The sequence below is a fragment of the Topomyia yanbarensis genome, chromosome 1, assembly GCF_030247195.1.
Source record: "Topomyia yanbarensis strain Yona2022 chromosome 1, ASM3024719v1, whole genome shotgun sequence".
NCBI classification, from domain to species: Eukaryota; Metazoa; Arthropoda; class Insecta; order Diptera; family Culicidae; genus Topomyia; species Topomyia yanbarensis.
In genome coordinates, this window is record NC_080670.1 from 217,741,283 (window position 1) to 217,765,747 (window position 24,465).

Genomic DNA, 24,465 nt, shown 5'->3' on the forward strand with positions numbered 1-24,465 from the left:
TTTCCAAATTTGCTGTTGAGTTTCAAACATCTTGATATGAATGAAATGATCGATATCGCACCAATGAAAGTAAGTGGTTTATTGTTCACACTTGCTTGGGACGAATTTTATAATTCGATTGCTTTGCTTGTTTATAGTACTAGCACGGTACATATAGTCAGCAGATTTTAGGTTGAAAAGTTTGTTTGATTCACTGCACTGCTAACAAGCAGAGCGACTGATTAGGTACTGGTATCGACCCTGTGGTAATTCCATGATCCCCAGTTCAATGAAATTATTCCACGATAGTTGCTAATTTTCTCGATGTGTCTTTTCAGAGGTACCAAAGGAAATTCTTCGGGTTCCGGATTGAAAGACGATTTAAGCCGAGAAGAAGCGCTGGTAACTATTGTTTTATCGATATTGACGAGGCACTCTTGAGAGATTTAAAAAAAAAACATCGGAAGATACAATTGGGAGATTCGACTGTATTAAGTTTTGTTTGTCGCATTCCGATTGAGGATGAGTATACGTTGCAGTTATGGTTGCGGTCGGTCGTAGCTGCGATCTGAAGCATAGTGAAAAGCGAAGACTAAATAAATAGAAATATATTAGGCTTACAGGAGAAAAACCAAATCAAGCATTTTCCTCGCCTTCTCAGGACACCAGGACAGTCAATGCCAAACCAGGACATGTCCTGGGAAACCAGGACGCATGGTCACCCTATATATGAATGTAAGCAACTTTATTCACAAAAAACGCTGAAAGGAAATGACCAATTGAAATGATGATGAAAAAGTTTCTTAATCTTTACATTCACATTTCATAACTATAAGGCGCAGAAACGCGATTCTATAACAATACGCACATATGACTTACGTGTGTATACATAGTTTATACAGTTGACACATAGAAGGCATGTGTGCGCGTGATAACATTAGCATTTCTTCTTCATATGGATTTTAAGTGGTTTGAAGCTAATAGAATTAACGTTTAGATTTTTTTTTCTGTGTAGGTTTGAGACTAAAATGAAGAACATTTGAGGTAAAATAAAGAACACTTTTCAGAATCGTTTAAATTAAGGACATGTCCTTTAAAATAAAGACGGTTGGTAACCCTAAAAATAAAAAAGCGCTATTAGTACATTATTCTCTTTTTGTTAGTAAATTGGTCTCAATTCGCTGTCGCAACTAAATCAGTTTTCCCATGTTTCTTTGAACCATTCCAGAAGAATTCGCTCACTTTCCATTTGATCGTTTCATTCAATCTTTCATTCTTCTCGTCCTCATTTTGTTTTGAAAGTCTTTCCCGAAACCACCTTTCATGGGTTTTATCATAAAATGTCGAAAAACTGCAATGTTTTCAAACCAGAAGAACCACCCTATATCAATACGCACACAACAGTGTAACTCCACTATCCAGCGTTTCTTACACTACCAAATCCAACATCATTTCTCACAGTAATAGTTGAAATTAATAACTTTCTAATTGAGATTTAAGTATACAGATGTTTGAAAAATATCGGTTGTATAATATTTGCAAAGAATTTTGAACGATTAGGTTTCCATATTCTTCGAATCTTGATTCATACAAACCATCAGTCATCACCATCGGTTTGAGAACCACTGGACTTTCTGACTAAATGCAATCAATATAAACCATCATTATATAGTTTGGAGTGTGCGTTTTCATGGCTCAGTGCAAGGTGTTGGTGCAATTAGGTTTCGTTTCCGTGGAAGGAAGCAACATTGGTTGGAAGGAAACTGTCTGCTGTGTTTCTGGATTGTCAAAAAAATAAATGCATTATTAATTCTGTCACTGTGCTACGTAAATCAGCGGATGTGGCGTATTTGAACAGGTAAAAAAATTCCACTCCTGAACGAACACAGAAACAGTGAATGTAGGAAACAAAAACAGCAAATTATTTTCGATCTCTGCATCTACGCCGAAAGTGAGTGACGCGACGACGACGACGATACGCGAGCTCACCTTATCAAGGGTAGCAATAGTGAGCAATGAAAATCCGCTGATTGATCTCGTCGTTACTCACATTCATATAGGTATTTCTCGCTTTTGGTGGAGCGTGAATTACGGCAAAAACGTGACTGTGATAATGTGCTATTAAATATGCTGACTTAAACTAACTTGTGATAGGTAAGTGTTTATTCCTTTTTCAACACTGATGCGCTTTCAGTTCATTGGATTGCCGAGGTGTTTTGCTAACCTCCGTCGTGTGCAAGAATGTCCATAGCGTGACGTCACCTGCGTGTGTGTACATAACGGGTCGAGCACGTGACCGGCCGGCGCGATAAAGGTTGATAAATATAGAACGCTACTTACACTGGCACATGCTGCAAAACTGTTATCATGAATATAAATTTTTTTTTTTGCTTCAATTAAAGTTTTATCTCTAATCCTCGGTAACATTGTTCGATGGATCAAGCCACGAAACTATCTGGACTATGTGAGCTATTCGCAGCTAAAGGATATGTGAAGGAATGTGGATCCGATTTTAAACCGAACCTTTCACACCTACGCCGCTCAATTCTTGACACGATAATAAATGTGGAATTAGGAAGATAACGCAAATCCTTCCGATAAAAAATAAAATGAAACGCGTTGATAAGATTGACAATAAGGCAATTCCCTTGACTTTGGTTTCGCAAAGAATATATTCTTTCTTCAGCCGTTGTCGCATTAAAACGCCTCTATAGTTTCAGCTTTGAATTTTTGATTGGAAAACAAGAAAACAATGCCTTCAAATGTTCAGTCTCCGATTTCACTAAGCCAACGATCGACCAGTTTCAAAGATTGCGTACAACCTTTGGAATATTTTGGCCACTGGGATGGTAATGGCCGGGCGAAGATTGTTAACAATGGAGCATCAGCAATGGTACGTATTTTAAGTCAAACCATTTGAAACGGAAAACTCATCATATTCTGCATTTAGATTACATTTTCGGATCGGGCATATCAGCCGTTTATTATTGGAGGACCACTGGATAGCAAGTACATCTTCGAGCAGCTGCACTTTCATTGGGGAGTCGAAGATGATTCAGGCTGCGAGCACATCCTCGAGGGTAACACTTTCTCAATGGAAGCCCACGCAGTGCACTACAATGCTAGATATGGGAGTTTCCAGGAAGCGGTCGACAAACCGGACGGTCTGGCGGTGACGGGTTTCTTTGTACATGCCTATGGAGATACCGATTGCAGGGAATTTGAGAAAATTGTCAACGGGATCAAGTTTGTTAAGAAACCTGATTCGGAAGTTGAGATTGATGCTGGTCAGTTTCCGAAAAAAGTACTCTCTTTATGCTACTAATAATTATTTCTTTTTAGATTGTCTTTCGTGGATGGGACTGCAAGATCTTAGCAGACACTACTATTCCTACAAGGTTTCTTATATATTTTTACTTTTGTTTCTTCCTTTTATATTCAGTCATATTTATTTTTTATTGTTTTCAGGGTTCTCTCACCACCCCACCTTACTACGAAAGTGTCACGTGGATCGTATACAAGACGCCGGTGTACGTGTCGCGATCACAAATAGCTGCCTTCCGGGAGCTGCAATCTTGCCCAAAAGATTCCAATAAAAAAATTGTCAACAACTATCGTGAGGTACAAGTGCCTAAATATCACCCGGAGATAATATTTGTGCGAAACAGCGGTCGGCCACGTTCAAAACTTTAAATTGTATTTCTTGTTGTAAAATATTGGTACCTTAGATTGTTTTGATAAAACAATAAAAAATTTCACATTGATTTATATAAACCGAGTATTATGTTCTACTGATTGTTTTCGTTTCATACGGGATTGAAAAGGTTTGTCAAACAAAGCACCAATATCCGTTTTAAAGATTGCATTTGCTTTTTGGATAATTACGATGTAATGATCAATGAAATTTAATTTTGAATCTGAATAACTCCTAAATCCGCTATTCTTACACATTTTAGTACAGTCTGATTTTATAAGGTTCTTGCTAAAGGTTATTAAACTGCATTTTTTCACTTTCTGTTCACCCGGTTGGTTTTGCTCTTCTCATCTTTAAGGAGGCCGGACAGTTTTTCAAGAAGTTGTGGTTTTTTCGATTATAGAGCTTCTATCTTTGGAGTCGGTCATTCGCCCGTTTTCTTTATGTGGAAAAAAGTGTGAATGACCTTGTACCTCATGATAGTATGCTGGGTTAGAGGATGCAAACCCAGGTGATCTGCGTACAAGGCAATCGATTTACCATTTACGTTATGCCCGCCTCCAAGAATCATACTTCCTGCTGATTCTTTTGCTCTGTTTTCTATTTAAAGAACAAGTAACGGGTTTGAAGAAATGCACTCCTTTGGTGTAGAACGAGATTATTAGATAAGGAAAATAGACCAAGTCAAGCTCACGTTCAAGGAAAAGGAGAATTGCGTGTGGGAGCTAAGTAAGATGAGTGTTAGTGTTGAACGTACTGCGTTTCTTAGCATGCTTCAGCGTCTAGAATGGTTGGAAATGGTAATATTTATGGTAATAAAATACTCTCCTGCTGCCTGTTTGGCGGTGAGGAGGCACAATAAGGGTTGGCAGTACTGCTGTTTCGAACGACAGGGGAACCTTGGACAGGTGGTGCGATAGCGTGCACTGGAAAGAACAAAACGTCCAGTATCTACAACAAAAACAATCAAAATCATAAGGCCTATTTGATTGTCACTCTGGTTCATTGCTTGAACAAATCTTCTATGGACGGAAATTCTACTAAACAACACTTAAACTATTAATGGTAATTATGAATCCACAATGACAATGCCCTAAAATTAAAGAAAGTTTTGAAGAATTTCCCAAACCACGCTGCCAGATCGCCAAAAAACATAACCATAACAAATTAAACTAAAGTTGTAACACTAGTACACTCCATAAATACGTTAACATACACACGCTTGAACCCTTCGCAATCATCCATGTATACCTACGCCCGCGATCTCCCAAACATAACAACCCGGTGATTAAGTGAAAGTTTTAGCACCTATAAATTTACAAACGCAATCTCAAACGTGAACGCTCGTGGTCGTTCATAAATCGATCACGTCTGGAAGTCTCTACCCTCGGTCCTAGCAACCTAGGTCCATGCATTCAGTTGGATCAGCCAAAAAATAACGCTCATATCTACAAGACAATACGTTCATTGGCGACATGACCGGGAACTCTAGTGGTATAGGGGAACTCACTCTACTAGAATCGCATACTGAAAATTAAGTGTCATATTCACGGTCCGCGCGATCATTCTAGAACACACACGATTATGCGAATGGCCACACGGTTATAAAATTGAATTTATAAACGCCAAGTTACACACATGCGACATATAAATATCCACGCGATCGGACACATTAACATACAAACACTCGAGCCCCTCGCCATGGTACACAAAGGTGAACATGCAATCGCGATCATCCACGCACAACTACGCCCAAGATTTCACAAAAACGGAGGATGGTTTGGTGAACGCTTCTGTGCTTATAATCTTATCAACGCGGTCTCAAGCGTGAACAAATATACGATGCTCATGCCCGCGCGATAATGAAGTCAACGAGTGAAGTCTCCATCTTCGCACATCTGAACCGTACACTCAATATCACAATCAGAATCATGGCCAATCGCAATTGACCTTAAGCAGTGTTCTAGTGGGTGACATTTCCCGTCTTGTCTGCAGTTGTAGTGGGTGATTCTGACACGGAGTCCTTTCGAGACCACTACATTACTATAGCTCCAGTAGAACAACTCTAAAAAAAAATTTCCTTGTTGAAAAAAATCATGCTAATTCATCATAATTAAACATTTATGATGAATTTGCATGAATTTAAAAAAATGTATGAATTTATAAATTGATGAGATTGAATCCTACATACACATCCCAAATACAATTTGAAAATCAAATCAATTACTCAGAAATAGTTTTGCATCGAGTAACTTCTTAAACAAGATCGCTTAAGATTCTGCATGAATATCCACAAATCATAAGCGACCTAAACAGCTAGACTTGTCCGAGAAACGTCCTTGATCACATGGGAACTAACAAAAACGGAAAAAAGAAATAAGTGAATGGACCATAAAACAGCGAGAAGTTTGTAGCTAAGCAAACTTAAGGCAAGAAAGATGCTTCAAATTCTAGAAATACCCCAAACAAAAACTTTTTGGTCTTTTCAGTAGGATATTTGCTTATCACTTCGATGGAAAACCCAATGCACCTAATTTTAATCTCTTAGATTTTAATGAAATAGATCGTAGAGTGTAATAGGAGTTTTGTTCGCGAAACCGCGAGATGGAGTTTCCTGTTACACCGTCATGACGTCTATCAAAATCGCATATACGCATTGCCGTCTCTTTTTCTCTGCCGCCGTACGCACATAGCACGGCCAGCGATGATTGCTTTGAGTTCGTTCATTACGTTTTTTGTGTGTAGTGTGTGTCAAGAGGACGAATATTTTTTCTTCCCCCGCTGAAATTCGTGATATATTTGCGCATATTCGGGACGCTTTGGGATCATTTTGTCCGTTCGATATGTAGCACAGGTGCCAAGAGATCCGAGAGTGTTAAATATCCTTCCGCAGGTGTATAATCGTTAGCGGAAAGAGTGATTTCATTTCGATCGAGTTGTGAATTCTTTTGTTGTTGAGTGCCACCAGAAGAAAATTAGATTAAAGAAAAAAGGAGGAGCGAGAAGAAGACGTTCGTCGTCGTAAAATATTCTGCATCGGAGTTAGGGAAGTGCCTATGGATCGGTCGGTAGGTCGGGTCTTATGTATGTGGTTCTTAGTGTGACTGCTGGCACCTGCTGCTCGCAGAATCAAAGGTTAGCTTATCGCGGGCTACTGCAGGGTCCAAACATTGTCGCTATTGAAGTTGGGAAGAAGATTAAGGTAACAGAGTGTCAATTGGGATTGCTCCGTAAGCCAGGATGGCTGCGCTGATGGATGAGGATCGTCACAAAAGGTATACCTGGTTACTGATGTGGGCAAATTAGTTGATTACAATGTATGATTACTTGCAGGCTGCTCGCCTTGGAGGAAAAGATGCGTGATCCGGGGAGTATTGCCAACATCGATTGTCTATTGGATACGGTGACGGCACTGGTGGCGGATTGTGATCACGACAATGTGAAAATCATCAAGAACATAGAAACATACATCAAGCGTTGTAAGTGAACAAGTCGCACCTACTCCATGGAGATTTTTTTTGTTTTGTTTAAAAAATGACTAATCAATCTCTGTTATGTGCTTACGTTGCTTGGGCATTTGATTTCGTACCGCTGAGTAGACTGTTTTGATTGTAATTTTACTCCGAAGCAACTACAAGCACAATTCTAATCATGTTTGATCATTTATCTCGCAAGGAGTTAAGATTTTTCGCTCATACTATTTTTCTATTTTATTTCATTGTACAGACAAGGATCTGGCTCGTGAAGTTAACGAGCTGCGTATGAAACCGGATGATTTCATACCGATCAAGCTGATTGGTCGTGGTTCTTTTGGTGAAGTCCAACTGGTGCGCCATAAAACGTCCAAGCAGGTGTACGCAATGAAAAGGTTGTCCAAGTACGAAATGATTACCCGTTCGGATACAGCTTTTTTCTGGGAAGAGCGCTACATAATGGCTCATGCCAATTCGGAATGGATAGTCCAATTACACTATGCTTTTCAAGATAGCAAATATTTGTACATGGTGATGGATTACATGCCTGGCGGGGACATTGTTAGTTTGATGAACATCTACGAGATTCCGGAAAAATGGGCTATATTTTATACGATGGAAGTCGTATTGGCGCTGGACACGATTCACAATATGGGTTTCATTCATCGGGATGTCAAACCGGACAATATGTTGCTGGATAAATATGGACATCTGAAACTGGCTGATTTTGGTACGTGTATGAGGATGGGGCCCGATGGCTTAGTACGCTCGTCAAATGCTGTTGGAACACCGGATTACATTAGCCCAGAAGTGCTACAATTTCAAGGTGCTCAAGGAGGTTATGGGCGCGAGTGTGATTGGTGGTCGGTGGGAATATTTCTTTATGAAATATTGATTGGTGACACACCGTTCTACTCGGACAGTTTGGTGGGCACATATAGCAAAATAATGGACCACGAAAATTCGCTGCACTTTCCACAGGATGCTGCCGTTAGTCAGAACGCAAAATCTTTGATTAAGGGATTTCTTGCCGATCGAACAAAGCGACTGGGCCGACACAGTGTTGACGAGATCAAATGTCATCCGTTCTTTCAAAACGATGTGTGGACATTCGAAAATTTGCGCGAATCGGTTCCACCGGTTGTTCCAGAACTGAGTAGTGATGATGATACTCGAAACTTTGACGAAATTGAAAGAAAAAATAGCGTAGAAGCAAATTTTCCCACTCCTACTACATTCTCCGGTGATCATTTACCTTTCATCGGCTTCACCTACACTGGTGACTATCAGCTGCTATGTGGTGGTGCTCAGGACAATGTGGACAACAAGACCACAACGTTGAACACATCACATCGAAATCACCAGCGACATCGATCGTCCAACAATGCCGAACTGCTTCGGCTGGAAAATATGCTACAGCGTGAACGAAACACGATCGACATGCTGGAGAAACAGGAAAGGACACTGCGGCAGCAAATCGAACTTATAACGCAACGGGAGACGGAAATACAAAATTTGGCCAACAGTTACGAGAAAGAACTTACCATGCTTAAACACAACTTCCGGGAGATGCAACGAAAGGCTGATAGTGAACAAGACGGTCGGCGAAAGACCGAGAATATGTTGCTAGAGACTAAGCAACGACTAGAGGAGGAGAAAAGTAAACGGACCCGCGAAATGAACAACAACCAGCAGTGTAATGATAAAATTAACATGCTCGAAAAACAGCTCACCGACATGCAGGAAAAGTACAAGAATGAAACTGAAAATAGTCAAAAATTGAAAAAACAGGTGGCTGAATTGCGCTTGACAAAAACGGATACCGAACAAAAGGCTAATGATTTGCAGTCGATGTTGGCGGGCTTGCAAACCGCACGCGATGTTCTTCAGCAAGAAGTTGCAGATCTACAGTCACGGTTGGCTCAGGAACGAAATGCTCGGATTCAGATGGCAGAATTGCACAAGGAATTGGAAGGCAAAATTCATTCTCTCGGTGGTGATTTGGAGCGTTCGATTACACGAGAGCAGCAAGCACTAGAGGACAATCGCAGTTTAACTGACAAGATTTCTGAGCTGGAGAAGGAAAATGCTTCAATCGAATGTGAGCTCAAGGCGGTCCAGAATCGGTATCACCAAGAGGTAAAAGCTCACCAGGAAACGGAAAAATCCCGCCTGCTCAACAACGAAGAGGCTAACATGCAGGAGGTTAAAGGTATGGTTCGCTATGGAGTCCTTCGATAGTTTTTTTTTTTTTTAAATTTCTCTTTGCAGCGCTTCAAACTAAGTTAAACGAGGAAAAGGTGGCCCGACAGAAGGCCGAACAAAATTCCCAGGAGAAGGAGCGTCAGATTTCGATGCTTTCAGTAGACTATAGGCAGATTCAGCAAAGATTGCAAAAACTCGAAGGCGAATATAGACAGGTAATTGAAGATAGTCTAATCGTCTCAGCTTCAAACCACGCACGCTGTATGATTATTTTACAGGAATCGGAAAAGGTGCTTGCCCTGCACAGTCAGCTTGAGCAGGAGCAAAACAAAAAGAGCACTCTGCTGTCGGAACTCAGTCTGCAAAGTTCGGAGGTTGCACATCTAAAGGCGAAAGAAATGCAGCTAGTGAAGGAAGTGCAACAGTTTCGCGAGACAAAGCGCAAATACGAAGAAGATATTGTTAAAATTAAAAACGCCCATAATGTAGACATCCTGCAGGTAAACGACTCATCGTAACTGGTGCTTTAGATAAACAAAATAAAAAAAAATTGTTTTGTGTTTTTAGATGAAAGAGCTTCAAGATCAACTTGAAGCCGAGCAGTACTTTTCTCGGCTCTACAAAACTCAGAGCAACGAGGTTCGTGAAGAGTTGGAGGATAAATCACGACAAAATCAAGAACTTGAGGAGGAACGGAGTTCCGTCCTACATCAGTTGCAGCTCGCAATGGCGCGAGCTGATTCGGAAGCTCTTGCTCGTTCGATAGCCGAAGAAACGGTAGCGGATCTGGAGAAGGACAAAACAATGAAGGAGCTCGAGCTGAAGGACCTTGTAACTAAACATCGAAACGAGCTGTCAACCAAAGAAGCGACCCTCACCTCCCTCAAGGATCTTGAGACTGAAACGAACAAAAAACTCAACAATAAATTGTTTGAGATTGATGATTTAACGCAACAGAATCGCAAGCTTCAGGACGAACTCGGTCAGCTGAAGAGCGAACAGAGTGAGATGGAAAAATTGCGCACAAAACTCAAGACTGAGACAATGCTGAAGCAGCAGGCAGTCAATAAGTTGGCCGAAATCATGAACCGGAAGGATAATAACCTTACTGGAAAACAGAAGAGTAAGGTTAATTCTACTGCAGATTTGAGAAAGAAGGAAAAGGAGAACAAACGTCTCCAGCAGGAACTATCCGTCGAGCGAGCCAAGTACGACGAACTGTGCTTAAAGCACAATGAAACCATTAGCCAATTATCAAGGGAAATTGATGTAAGTTGATCATTGTTTCGTTGCTCCCCTGGAAATTTATATTTTTTTTTTTTTTGCACGCAGATTAAAACCAAACTTCAGATGGAGATTGAATGCAAAGCAACGGAAATTGAACACCTGCAGATGAAGTTAAATGAAACGGCTTCACTGTCATCTGCCGACAACGACACTGTAGAGGACAACCAAGACGCGATATTCGAAGGATGGCTAAGCATACCGAACAAGCAGAACATTAAACGATACGGGTGGAAGAAACAATTTGTGGTTGTTTCGCCCAAGCGGATTATTTTCTATAGTACAGAGGTAGATAAACAGCATGCTATCGATCCACTGCTTATCATCGACCTAAGGTATGTATGGCTGGAAGTAATGTTGTATCATTATTTGGAATGACAATATATGGTTTGCTGCTTATTTTACAGTAAAGTGTTTCACGTCCGACCAGTCACACAGGGCGACGTCATTCGGGCCGATCCCAAAGAAATTCCAAGAATATTTCAATTATTATACGCAGGCGAGGGTGAAGCAAGACGGCCCGATGAGCAACAGCAGCTGGACGTCAGCTCATCCAAAGCAGACGAACGGTTCTTGACTTTGCAGTACAAAGGTAAAAATATATTGGTTGTGTAATTCTCAAACAATTTAGAAGAAAAAAAAATGATATCAGTTACGGATGTCTGTTTTTTTTCGAGATATTCTAGGTGTTTGTTTCACCGCCACTGTTGACGTTCGCTAAAATCATCTCTTATTTTTTACTTTCGTTTAATGCTGTAGGTCATGAATTCCTTCAGATCAGTTACCACATCCCAACTACGTGCGATCTGCCATCATGTCAAAAGGCGCTATGGCATGTATTCAAATCTTTGCCTGCCTATGAGTGTAAAAGGTAAGCCCCCATGCAACCAGCTGTCTTTCGTATCAGTCAATAAAAATTGCTCGACGCATTTTTTCAGATGTCGTTTCAAGTTACACAAAGAACATGTGGACAACAACAATCCACTAGCACCCTGCAAGCTTCATCATGATCCGAATCATGCCCGCGAGATGCTTCTTCTTGCCACTTCCAACGAGGATCAGAACCGGTGGGTTAGTCGACTGTCGAAGCGTATCCAGAAGAGTGGGTACAAAGCGAATTCCACCAACAACCTGGGAGGGGCAGGAGGCAGTACTAGCAGTAACAGCAGTGGTAATGGTGAGGGGAGTAAAATATCTCCCAGGTGAGTCTTGTTCGCTTGCAATAACTATTCAACCAATTCATCTGTGTCTAATATTCATCCTAATTGGGGCGTGGTTCTAATACTTTATTTTCTTAGTCAATCGACACGTTCCAATTACAAGCCGTATGCTGTGAATGTGCAACGGTCAGCTACCTTACCGGCGAATGCATCTCTGAAGCAGCAACAGTAGAATTCCTCCAAAGCTGGATAGCCACATTGTTTGCTCTTGTATCTTCAAAAACTTGACATTAATTGGATAAAGAGCGAAAAAATAGATGCTGGAAGCTGTTACTACTTTACTACTACTATTATAACTGCGTCGGCAACAACTGTTACTACTAAAATACGTTAGCATCTAGTGATAATCAAGACAATAACAAACATCTCCCGACCAACTCTGAAACGCTGACAAATGCAAAAAAACCAAACAGCAGCTCAAACTTCATCAGATAATAAAAACGAGCTATTTCATACTAAGGCAATCATTTTGCATTTAGACATTTTTGGTACATTATTATCATATAACTAGGCTTATTTTACCAATTTTTTCGCCAGATACGACTAATTTTAATATTTCCTAAAACTAAAACAGAAGTCAGATCGAAACGTTGTCTGTCAACGTTTTTTTTCTGTTTTAGCAACATGATCTAATATTTTCAAGCACACTAGGTTGATATATTGTTTTTGTAGACGCTTTATCCTTCAACTGGACATTCCTGCTATATTACAAATAGCTATTACTATTGCAGATTCTGCACTTTCCATATTACTTTCCCTCTGCTTTGGCTAACCTTGACTGACTGACTTATTCTTATCCATTTCTGTTTGGCTCTAGCGCGATAAAATGAATGTTTACTTAAAATCTTCATTAACACCAACAAAAACGATCCATTTCTGTTTGGCTCTAGCGCGATAAAATGAATGTTTACTTAAAATCTTCATTAACACCAACAAAAACGATCCATTTCTGTTTGGCTCTAGCGCGATAAAATGAATGTTTACTTAAAATCTTCATTAACACCAACAAAAACGACGATAATAAGATATACTTAGTTGTTCGTAAATTATTCGTTTTTATTAAGAAAAACAATCAAACTATTATCTAAGGATACAAGTTAGCATTTGTTCTAGTGTTGTGCATCGTATGTTGATAAGCTGTTAGGGTTCTTAAATAATCAAGTAACAAATGTGGACAAATATGGAGTTATAATTCCAATAATAGATGGAAAAGTGGGATACCAGTGCAGCTTTCATGGGAAGACAAGTGTGCAAAAAGCGGAAACCTACGTGTATTTGTAGCTAGCATTTACTTTTTTTTGGGCGAAACTCGTTAAAAATTGTACAGTATGTAATCGTTATCGTATATATATTTAAAAGATTTTTTTTATTAAACAACTTTTATATGTATAGTGAACAAATTCCATTTTACAAAACAAGTGCCTTCGAAACGTAATTTAAAGAGTATCTATATCTACTATATATCATTGGAAAAAAAAACTAGCCAACACAAGCAATGGGCCCACAGTAACGGTGAAACAGGGAACAATTAACGAGCTAAACGATATACACAATGATTGTGAACTTTATAGTTACATATTTCCCACTTTTTTAATCTAACGGCTCATCGAATAAAACTTTGTACATTCTGAACAATCGTATCTACTAGTTCTAATACTATTCGAACAAAAATCATTTTATTCCTAACTATAGAATTCTGGATCTTTGATGTTTGCAGAAAAAGTGTGTTTTTCTGGGAGCTCTTTAATTTTGGGCAGGTAGCCTTGGGAAAATTGCCTGTGGGGGGTAAAGTTTTCGGTCAAAGTTTGCCTGGTTAGTGCATTTCTGGATTTTCGGCCCTTGGACGCAACGACTTTCGACGTCAACGGTATCCCTGATGTTGCGGAAGATGGTGCGAGGGTCGTCTATACGACAGGATTGGCCAGCTTTAACTCGAGAAGTACGAAGAGTAAGTCCGAGAAGATGTATCATCGTTATATTGTTTAGAGCCATCGGTGTCTATGTGGAGCGTGATTTAGAAAGCGGCTTTCAACAAGTTGGTGGTATGCTGTTATTGTGACTTCTTGTGCCGACGTGTGGTATCGTAGTGTTCCGGGGGCGGGGCTATACAGGGTAAAGTTGTGTGAGTGGTAGGGAAAATCTCGCGAATTCTTCGTGGATTTCATTGGGTGTTACCATTGTTACCCAGTCGTCGTCTCCGCATATCCTTCCGCATGCCGAAAGGTTATTATGGCGGTTGTCCACCGGAAGGGGAGTACGCATTAATGCAGGCATTTTCGGCTGTTGTCTAGTCCGGATGGATCAATGATTTAGGGGAGCCAGGATTAAATTTATCTCCTTGGAATCATCCCGATGATTTCCACGCCGCTGTAGAAACGGCTTGCTGATTGTTAATGTGCTATGTAAAAAGTTACGGTTGCATTTTGGGTGTCGGGTTGTAGGGAGTCAAGGTGCTGTCTATCCGTATCAGGATGTCGGTTGCTCGATGGCGAGAAGAGCATGGATGAGCTCATTGAGGTTATAATTAGTCCTGGTGTTTGCGTTTCGACTTCGTCTCTTGAGATCCACGGTATTTGACTAATGTACCGGGCTGACGCTAAGTTCAAAATTGGAAACACTACTTGTGAACACACTAAACGTCTTCTTCATCGAGGTTGCCTATTTGAGGACGGCGTTGACTGCTGCTTGTATTCAGAGTCTTAGTTTTTCCCGTAACGACGAGTAGAATGTCATCGAAGTGTACAAAATGGAAGATTCCGTTCAGTAGGCTAAAGAAAATTGATTATGAAGAAAAGGGCTCAGACTAGCCACTACTGATACCGCTATTTCCCGCTGAGTGCATCAATTTTCGCCAAATTTCCTCCGTGGGTGAATCGAGATCCGTCCAAGAAGTTTCTCAAGCTTGCCGATTTGGCTTCGGTGACGACTTTTCACGCAGTATTGAGAAACTGTTTGAGCTTAGCTGTATAGATCTGGCTGTCGACCAGCATTTTCTGTTCGAAGAGCTGGTCGGCGATTTATAATTGCATTGGCTTCTTCGGTGCTCTTTTGAAGGGGCGGCATCCCCTAATCCAAGGGATACCGAATTCGGCAGATTGGTGTATGATCTCCGTTAGTTCGTCTGGGGAGTACTCCTTGTGTAGTCGAGATTATAACGAAAGCGAATGTTCTGTTATTCCGGTAGGCCTCTTTGTATATGAGCCGCCGACAGCGGGATGTTGAGGTCTTATGAGTTACCAGTATGAGATGGTGCTCGCTATTGCATGGATCTTCGAGTACGGACCACAAGTAGTTGGGTGTTCGGGCATATTGGCATATTGGGGACAGCACGGATCCTCTAGCGAACGTCTGGCGTCTGTCATTAAAGATTATTGTGGTGAACTGGGGGATATCCTTCTTGTGGCTGTAAAGGGGCCTGCACGGGATCCGCATGGGCCGCGCTTACGATCTTTTTTCGTTGCGATCGTAACTGTTATGGGTGTTGTGCTCTTCCTGAGCGGGTGGTCGACAAGGTGTCGGCTGGATGTACTTTTCTCCGAAAGAGTTTTGGAGCGCTGGGCTGATCTTGTTCGCGTCGGTCGGGTATCGTACATCCGCAGACAAAACGTATGTCAGCGATAAGGCCTGTTCCCTAGCGCTCATATGCATGGTGTTCTCGATTACGGGGTGTTGTAGTTCGGTGGGTTGTTACTGGGGCATCGTTTGTTGATCATCTTCTTTGGAAGGTTGGTTTTTCCAAGGACAGGATGGTTGTGGTAGGCTTGTGGTTTATTTATTTGTTGTATAGTCGCCAACAGACCCCTTGCCCCAATGGCGTTGCTAACACTAATTACATTTGAGTACCGGCAAAATTTGAGCTTTTATCGAATTCCTCGTCAAGTGGAAATCAAAGACCATCGCTACACTGAAAAATACGCTGAAGTCAGGCAATAGCGCTCTGACGACTATAGTTGGTTCTCCTGAACGGTAATCGCAGGAGAGAGTAATTGCGTGAAGGTCGAATGGGCACTTGAAGATCCAGGTATCCGGAGATTGTAGAGCCATCCACCCTGGCACACAGTAGCTCCGAGACGAACAGAGCTCGTGAGCAGCCCCTCCGGATGCCTAGAGTGTCGAGCAGTATCAACTGATAGCGGTTTTCGTAGCTCGACAGCTGAAATCTGAAGGAAGATGTCGGAGTGCGAAGTGTTTGAACTGGCATTGGAAAGCCTCGATTCTGTCAATGCTGATCTTGTAGTACGGGTTGCAAACAACAGAACAATATTCTAGTGCTGAGCGATCCAATGCGCAATAGGGCGATTTTAGACAGCATAGTCTCTAAAATTGTTCGTTATACGGAAGATGAATTCAAGCTGTTTTGGCTTGAACGTTAATGCCGAATCCATAATGGCTCCGAGATCCTTGACGTGAGAGCGTGTTGAAATGCTCGAGTCTATCAAATGGTAGTTAAACTGAATCTGATGGCGTTTTGCGTATCACGTTTACGTGGTTGAGCATTTACTCGGATTTAAAACCATTCTGTTCAGATCATACCACACAACGCACTAAAGCTCTCTAGTACACTCTGAAGATTTGTCGAAAAAATTCATATCGGAGAAAGAAAGGCAGGGTTCTTTTAATTTAATATAGACGTCATTAAAATAGAGGGGGAATATTACTGGGCCGCGATGGCTTCCTTGCCGGATGTAGCAAAAAATGGTGCAGATAGATAGCCTGCTGATTTGGAGTTGCCTTTGAACGAAACCAGCGCGGAAGATGTCTGTAAGTACCGAGTTTTTCCAGTTTCGCGCGATACCATGGTTGATTTTGTCGAATCCATCGAGTATATATGTTATGAACGAAAGCAGGTTGGTCGTTGTCAATCTTTAGACGTCTGCAGAGTAGTGTTTTGCAGGGAAAGAAAATACGGTCCCAAACATCTAGCTCGAATAGTTTGGATACTACACTTAGGCACGAAATTCCTCGATAATTATCGATGTTCGATTAGTTTCCCTGGACCGGAAACATGTGGAATGCTTTCCAACAAGTAGGAAATATTCCCATCATATTCCCATATTCCTGGAGCATCCTAAAGAAGAAGTGAGATTTGCAGCAGTGGCGACTTGTGGTGTAAGGCGTTCGTCGAAAAAAACGCTCGAAAATTTGTCGAAGAACATCCGGCAGATTTCCTTAGTGATACCTAAAATTTTCATTTAATGACATATAAGGAAAACTGTACCCTGATTCGGAAAGCCTTAAAATTTATCAAATAGATGTATTAAGAAAGAAAACAACAATGTCAATATGTCAAATTTTTATTTTTTAGTTATTTTGTCGGACTTGCAACTTGATCCGATTTTTTCTGCTGATCTCTGTTTTCCCGTATTGCCAGCCAACACATTCGAGAGAAATAAAAAAAATACAAAGGGATTTGATGCTGGAGCGCAGTTGTTTTTTCACCAGTTTTTTTTTGTTGGTACTATTTTACTATTTTGTGAACCTACTATACTAATATTCAGTTTACCGTTGTTTTTTTTTATTATTGAAGTATAAATTAAACCCTAAGTAAAAATTGAACAAAATTACTTGGTGTACTTTATATGACAGTTCTATCTAAACGTAATTTACGTCTCCTAAGTTTGCGTAGAAGAGTTGTTTTTGCTTCGCACGATGTAAATGTGTTCTTGCTCTTACACTTACGCTATTTTTTTTTTTATCTAAGTTCGATTTAGTTTCTTTCATGTGTAGAGGTTTCTCATGCTCATTCTTGTTTCGCTTATTAGAAAACATTCCTAAAGATAAAACACAGATAAGGGACTAATTGTAAAAATTAAATGTTTAGCTTTCTATTGTTCTATTTTGTATTATATCTATTAGTTTATTTTGCTTGTAGATGTTCATTTCATGGAACAAAATCAATCTCAACAACTTCTACACCACCATTCTTCGCATGATTTTCCAGTATGTAGAAGGAATCCCATCTAACGTGGAAGAATTATGCGTTGATTGGCAGTGCTTTCACCAGACATTAATCAGAAATGATGAACAGTAAGGAGGATGCAGAACTCTGACGAGGCAAATGTAGAGATTGAGTTTAAAATGCTATCAATTCTTGCTTAAGATTTAAATATCATATAACTGCATATAAGATCTTCACTGTGTTTACGGCACTATAATTTTCTTTTTTAATTATTCTCAACTACACAAGAAAGTAATATACCAATTACACTACAATTTGTTAAATATCAATTGCAAATTTGACAACGTAAACAAATAGAAGCTCTTATCTGCAGTTTCGTGGTACTCAAAATTTATGCAAGAATTGATCGAACCAGAAGCAGTTATTTTTATTAGAGTTTTAAAGATGAAAATTGATAATCGGATCAACACATGAATTGTTCACGTTTTCAACGTATTTTTTATGTAGCAGAGAAACTATGTAGGTTATTTTGGTTGCTGTTCCTTGATATCTCGTTCCATACGGGTAGTAACGGATCACATATTGTGTTCTGTTTGTATTGGAATATGTTTGTTTCTCTATACCTTAAATAAAAGTAAATGGTAGTTTCTTAAAGTTCCGTTAAAGCATTTTTTTTAATTAAAAAAATCTATCTCGTATAAGCATTTGTTTGCTTTCAAAAAGTGCTAAATATTGCCTAGTAGTGTACATACTAAGCCATACTTCAATTTGTCTCATTTTTTCTTGTTTTTTTCTAGATTTAAATTATTGTGTTTCTGTTTCGTTCTGAATCGGCTAAAACAAATTACGCGTTTTGTTGTCAACTTTACTCCAAGTTCATGTTACATGATTAATTGGGGTTCCCCTTTGCTTAAGTCATATTCAATTATTATGTAGTAGTACATACTAAGTTTTGTATTAGAGCTAACTTTCACATATTGAACGGGTTCGACTATCGTTTTTCGCTAAAATTAGCGCGATTTTTTTATGTTTCTGACGCACTGCTCCTAAAGCGTGAGTTTTTTTTATGTGTTTGCCTTTTGCAAAAATAATCGGGAAACGATATTTAGCGGTTCAACTGATGATACTGAAATAGAAAAAAGGTTTAACTGTTAGATTGTCATATGTTTTGGTGTATACCCTATATCGAGTACCAAATGGCATTTCAAATAACGATCTACATAATCTACCCACCAAAAAATGGAGACGAATAACTGTTCGGGTTCAAAGCTAGTAAACACACCAAAACCCCGAAAATACAAAAAAAGGATATGTATGTATATGATTGGAACACACTGTGGTTTGATTATTTCGTGATTGAAAACCAGTTTTTATTATATATTGTATGTACTTATATTATTTTAGAAACATTTGATTCGTTTCAAAAACTAGAATAATGCCGAAGCTTAATTTTAAGCTGGTTTTCTATTTCGTTTTATTATCCGCCTCTTTTTAATTTAACTATATCACATTCAACACGCGTAAAAATGAACAAAGACTATAGAGAAGATACATAGTCGGGTATAGGTATATGCATTCTTTTGTGTCTAGAGAGAAGAAAAAGAACTGTCCGTCGTGATGAGCTCATGAACTTCATCCATACTGGTTGAACTAGGCAGAATTTGCTGCTTTTCTAACGTCGTCCTCCGTAAATGTTGCTAGAACCGCCCCCGTAATTGTTGCTACTTACGTTTCCATTTCCGGACCGTTGTCCAGCGCCGGACACGCTGCTTCTCTCGGAACGTTGATATCCACCCCGTGTACTTCCGCCACCTACTCCACCTAGTCCACGTTGACCAGAACCACCACGATTCATACTACCTGGTGGACCACCAAGACCTCCTCGCTGCTGATTACCTGGGCCGCCTGGGCCACCACCGCGAGGTCCATTGCCTCCATTTCCCCCAAGATTGTTACTACCGATTCGACCACCCGTTTCGCCTGGTCCGCGCATTCGTGTCTTCTTTTCTTCCACGTTTAACTTCTGACCGTCAGGAGAATTCTCCGGGAAGTACAGAGGCTGCAAAACATTGATCAATTGATACATCTCACACGAAGTGCCTATATAAAGTCGACTCACCATATTTGAAAGACAATTCTGTACAGAAGCTGGATCCTCGTACGTTAGGAAACCATAGTTGGGTGTAGCTCGAACCCCTGGCATCTTTTGACCGGGCTTTGAGTGTATGCGCAAATCAACAACGGTGCCATACTTACTGAACAACGTTTTCAGCTCTTCTTCTGTGGCGTGATGTGGAATGTTACCCAGGAAGAGCTGGTGGTTATCACCAAACTGAGCATTGCTACTCTGTCGACGCTCTGCAGGAAATAAGGAATAATTCAACTTGTAAGGATGTGAACATCATTAAAACTAACCATCGTTATCATTATTGTAATTTCGCTGATAACTAGGACGACTGTCCTGCTGTCTAAGAGAACTTGGTCCACTTCCACCACTGGAAGGACCATTGCCACGAATAGGTCTCTGTTGATTCGGTACACGTTGTGGCATTGGAGCGTTCTGTCCACTCAGATCCTGCTGAGGCTGACGATCGTACTTATTGCCACCAAGACCTAAGTTGCTGTTGCTACCAGGCCCACTATTAACAGAGCTAGTGGTTTGCAGTGAAGATGACGGTGGCGGGGATAAGGCAGACTGTCGGCCGGTTGTTGCATTGCTGTAACCTTGTTGATGGTGTTGTGTTTGCTGATGGTGATGGTGGGATGAAATAGAAGCAAAACTTAACGGGCCAGTTCCGGTGACGCCTGTTCCACCGGATTTTACCAGATTCGCGTAGGTTTTTGGTTCATTAGAAATCTGTTGCTGTAATGGTGCAACCTGTGCTTGGTGCTGATCAATTAAATCCGATGATCCATGGCCCATGTGGTGCAGATCAAGAGAATCACTTGCTTCAGCAGGAGTAGGATCGTTAACAGAGGGTAAAACAGTATCCAGTTCACTCATAGTAATAGTACTTGCTATTGGTTCAGGTTCTGGAATCTGTACAGGTTGAATAGGCTGTTGTGGCGGGATTGATTGTGAGGGAATTTGCTGCGGGACCGGTTGAGGTTGGAACTGTTGTGCCGCTTGTTGAAGTGGAACCACTTGCTGTTGCGTCAGGTGCTGAATCGGATCAACCGTAATCGGTCCAGTTGTCATGTTGGGAACTTGCTGCATTATTGGAGTCTGTAGATGAACAGCACCAACTGGAAGATGGCCACCTGACGCTTGCATAATATTGGTATTAGCTTGCGGTGGAGCTGTTTTCATCAGATCATCATGAACCCCATTGAGTTGCTGCGGCTGTTGAGCTTGTTGTGGTGGACCATAGCTAGAAATTAGTCCAGCTGGAGTAGCACTGACTACACCTGGTGGATAATACAGCTGCTGTTGTTGTTGTTGCGGTTGTTGCTGTTGCTGCGTTTGATGGCCGATGTCTTGGGCCACACCAGCAGGAGAAGCAACATTTTGATGCTCTGCAACAACATTGCTCTCGACTTCGCCTTCATCTTCACCACCGGAGCGTTCGTTCTCGTCAAGCTCATCGTCAGAGTATACGTCCTGGTAGCGAAATATGTCATTATGGACATAATACTTCTTAGGCGATTGCGCCGCCAGTACAAATGTTTGGGTGAACCGACGCATAGGTTGACCATCGTTGGACAGTTCACCCGTCACCTGCACAACCACTCCATTGCCGAGGGTAGCCTGTGAATCAACCTGACTGATCTTGGCATGGCAATCGCGGAAATTCAACTGTTGTATCTTGTTATGAATTTGCTTTTGACCGATGACTAGTGTTGCTTCCTGGTTCTTCGAGTCCAAGCCACCATGTACAAAACTCGAATAGTTATTATAGAAGCTATAACAGAGTTTTTTTATGAATGTTATTGACTTTATTAGCTGAACTTCTTACCGGTGGAGGTGATCCGGCGCCTTATTTAAAAGGGTGTAGTATTGGCGCACGAATTCGCGACCAACGCTTTGTGGTGATGGTTGTGCTTCCATTACCATTTCCTAAGAGCAAGCTGTATGTGGTTTAGATGCTGTAAGAAATTAAACCGTTATTCAGCGTTTACCGAAAAGCACTAATATTTGTCGGTGTAATTTTATTGAAAACGATATTGTGTCGGTTTACCTGTAGTATCAGGACAAGGAAATTTGCTTTGGACGATATAAATTACTTGATTTGAGCAAACGAAATTTGTGTATCGTGGGTGTGTAGTTTGTGTATCATGGGTGTGTAGTGCATTTGAGAAGTAAAACATACATACTCATAGAACCAAGCTAAAAAAAAACTATGCGCAGCAATTAATTCGAACAGCCTTGTAGAAATTATTCCCTATTATTTGTAATATGTACAAGTTATAAAGTGCCTTTAAGATAACTTGCTATGTCCTAGCCAAAAACATGGTATTTCGATATGTACTGGGAATTAATTGGAAAGTTTTATAATACCGCTGTAATAATCGAATGAGAAAGTAAACAAAGGCTCTCATATTTTGAAATAGTGGTTTAAAAAAAATTATGCTAGATATCTTGCTCTAATACGACGCAATTTATGACCGACGTACTATTGCTTGTCGAAAAAAAGAGAAAAATTCTATCAGTGCATACGCCTCAACATTGCCTTTGCAGATGTATGTGTGTGGTCTTGATTCTGCAAAAGCCTACTCGGTCTGGAAGTGCTCTTTTATGGCGTCAGCGGATTTTTCTTGTAAAAACCCAGGCGTCTCCGAATACTATGCACGTGGATCTGCTGCCATAAATAATTAACCCATTTGGGTAAGGACTGTTTGGAGGTAAACTCGCAAAAAAAGGCTAATTTCCGTGCCTTTGTTGCCGAACAGGTTCAGTCGAAAACTTCTAGGTTAAATATGGCATCATCCATCATGTGTGTAAATATTCCATAAAATGGCAATCATTTTGAGCCAACCAGATAAAAATGTGCCCCTGAAATGAAAAAAATATTGTAACTCACCTTCGCTGCTGTTGAAAAAATGTATTTAGAGCCGATTTTGATGAGAAGATACGAGTTTTGTTCTAGTTGCAGATAAAACCGGGACAGCACCGCCTTCTTCACCTTTTCACTCTTTCTATACGAGTACGGCACACGGTGGACGGGTTGCGAACACACTTTCCTTGTGGTCGCGAAATGGATTCCAAAATGCAGTAGGTAGATACAGAAGAACTTCACTCACCAACAATACCTTTTTTGTTGTTTGAAGATAAAGCACCGAAATTACCAAACTTCTAACGTTGCAATAAAAAGATTTCGGCCGAATTTTCCTTCAAGAAAAAGGATAGATGCGGATGAAACTACAGTCCCGATTTTTTATTCTCCACTCTTTTATGCGCTATATTGAGTTCTACAAGATGACGACACGAATGAACTCATGGTGAATAAAGTTCATGTTTGACAATTCTCGGTGGTTTGTTTACCTTGTCAGTTGCGTGAGTGCGAGTGCAACGGGTGCTCATCTATTACATTCGAACTCACGTAACTTCCATGTAAACAAACCACCGAGAATTGTCAAACGAAGTTCATCCGGCTCATTTTGTGGGGTTACGTCGGTCGGTGTAAAACCTAATATTATACTTTCACTAACACATCTTTGAAAAGATCGAGGATGATTACAGTGCTGCCAGTTTAGTACACGCTTGCCAAATATTACTCAGGTTTTGAACTGCTTGACGAAATTTCCAACTTTTGGTTAGAATCTGACAGTTCAAGTGTTATTTCCAAAATAACTATTCTGACAAGCCGATAGAAAAACTTGCCAATTCGATAGTATTTATTTTTTTTACATGGTGCAGAAAGCGCAATTATCAATATTTTTCGTTAAAACGCAGGTAGGAAGATGTCAACAAAACTATGGATAAAGCTTGGCGAACCCTATACAAGACAGAAATATTGTCAATAAATTTATTGACAAGACTGCTTCAATCCATCATTCCCATTTAAATTCTACAGAATCAATATTTTGAAGATGACCTTACACCATCAATATATTGATCAATCCAGCTTTTTACGTGCCATAATGGTGGTCTAAATTTTTCAGTTCGTAATACGCAACGCATACAACACATTGAACTAACGTGGGATGACTTAATCTCACTGGGCGGTTGACGTAAACGATTATTGTCAAAAAAGGGCAATTAAACGTATTACGAACTGAACAATTTAGACCGCCATTATGGCACGTAAAAAGCTGGATATATGATTTATTGTGAATATTTCTGCTCGTGTATAGGGTTCGCATTACACGCAGAAAAAAAAATCAGTATAAATAAACAAATGTTGGTTTTAAATAGCAATTTTCCCGTTTGATATAGTGACAAACAAGATTCAGTTTTGATTCAATCAATGCTGTTGCTTAAAATTACTAACAAAAGATTTGTTGGCTTTTCAATAATTTCAACAAATATTTCGTTTGGAACAACAAAATTATGGTAAGTTTAACCGAACAAACAAGTTCGAAGAAACAAAAACAAATCTTTGGTATTACCCAAAGGAGAAAACAACTCAAATCTAGTTGAAATCAAACAAAGATGCGGTTGGTTTATAACAAAGGGATAAGTTAGATTCAACAAATTTTATTTTGATTCAACAGTGTTTCTATTTAAAATGCAAACAGAAGTATTTGTAGAACTAAACCAAATACATGCTT

The 24,465-nt window shown here is 40.2% G+C and overlaps 3 protein-coding genes across 5 annotated transcripts; 2 read left to right on the forward strand and 1 right to left on the reverse strand.

The window, feature by feature from the left end:
* Positions 1 to 1,584: 1,584 nt before the first annotated feature.
* LOC131693160 (carbonic anhydrase 2) lies at positions 1,585 to 3,752 on the forward strand. 2 transcript variants are annotated; one of them, XM_058980766.1, is made up of 5 exons: positions 1,585 to 2,133; positions 2,694 to 2,872; positions 2,930 to 3,266; positions 3,322 to 3,377; positions 3,448 to 3,752. In XM_058980766.1, exons 2-5 carry the CDS (start codon positions 2,732 to 2,734, stop codon positions 3,670 to 3,672), a joined length of 759 nt encoding a protein of 252 aa, XP_058836749.1. In that variant the 5' UTR covers positions 1,585 to 2,133; positions 2,694 to 2,731; the 3' UTR covers positions 3,673 to 3,752. The 2 variants fall into 2 exon arrangements, with proteins under 2 accessions (XP_058836749.1, XP_058836757.1); XM_058980774.1 differs by lacking the exon at positions 1,585 to 2,133 and having other exon boundaries at positions 2,176 to 2,872.
* A 2,645-nt stretch (positions 3,753 to 6,397) lies between these two features.
* LOC131693170 (rho-associated protein kinase 1) lies at positions 6,398 to 13,490 on the forward strand. Its single transcript, XM_058980786.1, has 11 exons — positions 6,398 to 6,948; positions 7,007 to 7,152; positions 7,400 to 9,358; positions 9,418 to 9,566; positions 9,630 to 9,851; positions 9,919 to 10,620; positions 10,684 to 10,970; positions 11,043 to 11,227; positions 11,395 to 11,506; positions 11,574 to 11,837; positions 11,934 to 13,490. Exons 1-11 carry the CDS (start codon positions 6,914 to 6,916, stop codon positions 12,025 to 12,027), a joined length of 4,155 nt encoding a protein of 1,384 aa, XP_058836769.1. The 5' UTR covers positions 6,398 to 6,913; the 3' UTR covers positions 12,028 to 13,490.
* A 4,788-nt stretch (positions 13,491 to 18,278) lies between these two features.
* On the reverse strand, positions 18,279 to 23,166 carry LOC131693178 (ras GTPase-activating protein-binding protein 1). Of its 2 annotated transcripts, XM_058980806.1 has the most exons (6): positions 22,776 to 23,165; positions 21,711 to 21,840; positions 20,170 to 21,656; positions 19,874 to 20,112; positions 19,484 to 19,813; positions 18,279 to 18,880 (listed from the first exon to the last, which is right to left on the reverse strand). In XM_058980806.1, the coding sequence occupies exons 2-6, from the start codon at positions 21,806 to 21,808 to the stop codon at positions 18,860 to 18,862; spliced, it is 2,175 nt and encodes a 724-aa protein (XP_058836789.1). In that variant the 5' UTR covers positions 21,809 to 21,840; positions 22,776 to 23,165; the 3' UTR covers positions 18,279 to 18,859. The 2 variants fall into 2 exon arrangements, with proteins under 2 accessions (XP_058836789.1, XP_058836780.1); XM_058980797.1 differs by lacking the exon at positions 18,279 to 18,880 and having other exon boundaries at positions 19,204 to 19,813; positions 22,776 to 23,166.
* Positions 23,167 to 24,465: the final 1,299 nt, after the last annotated feature.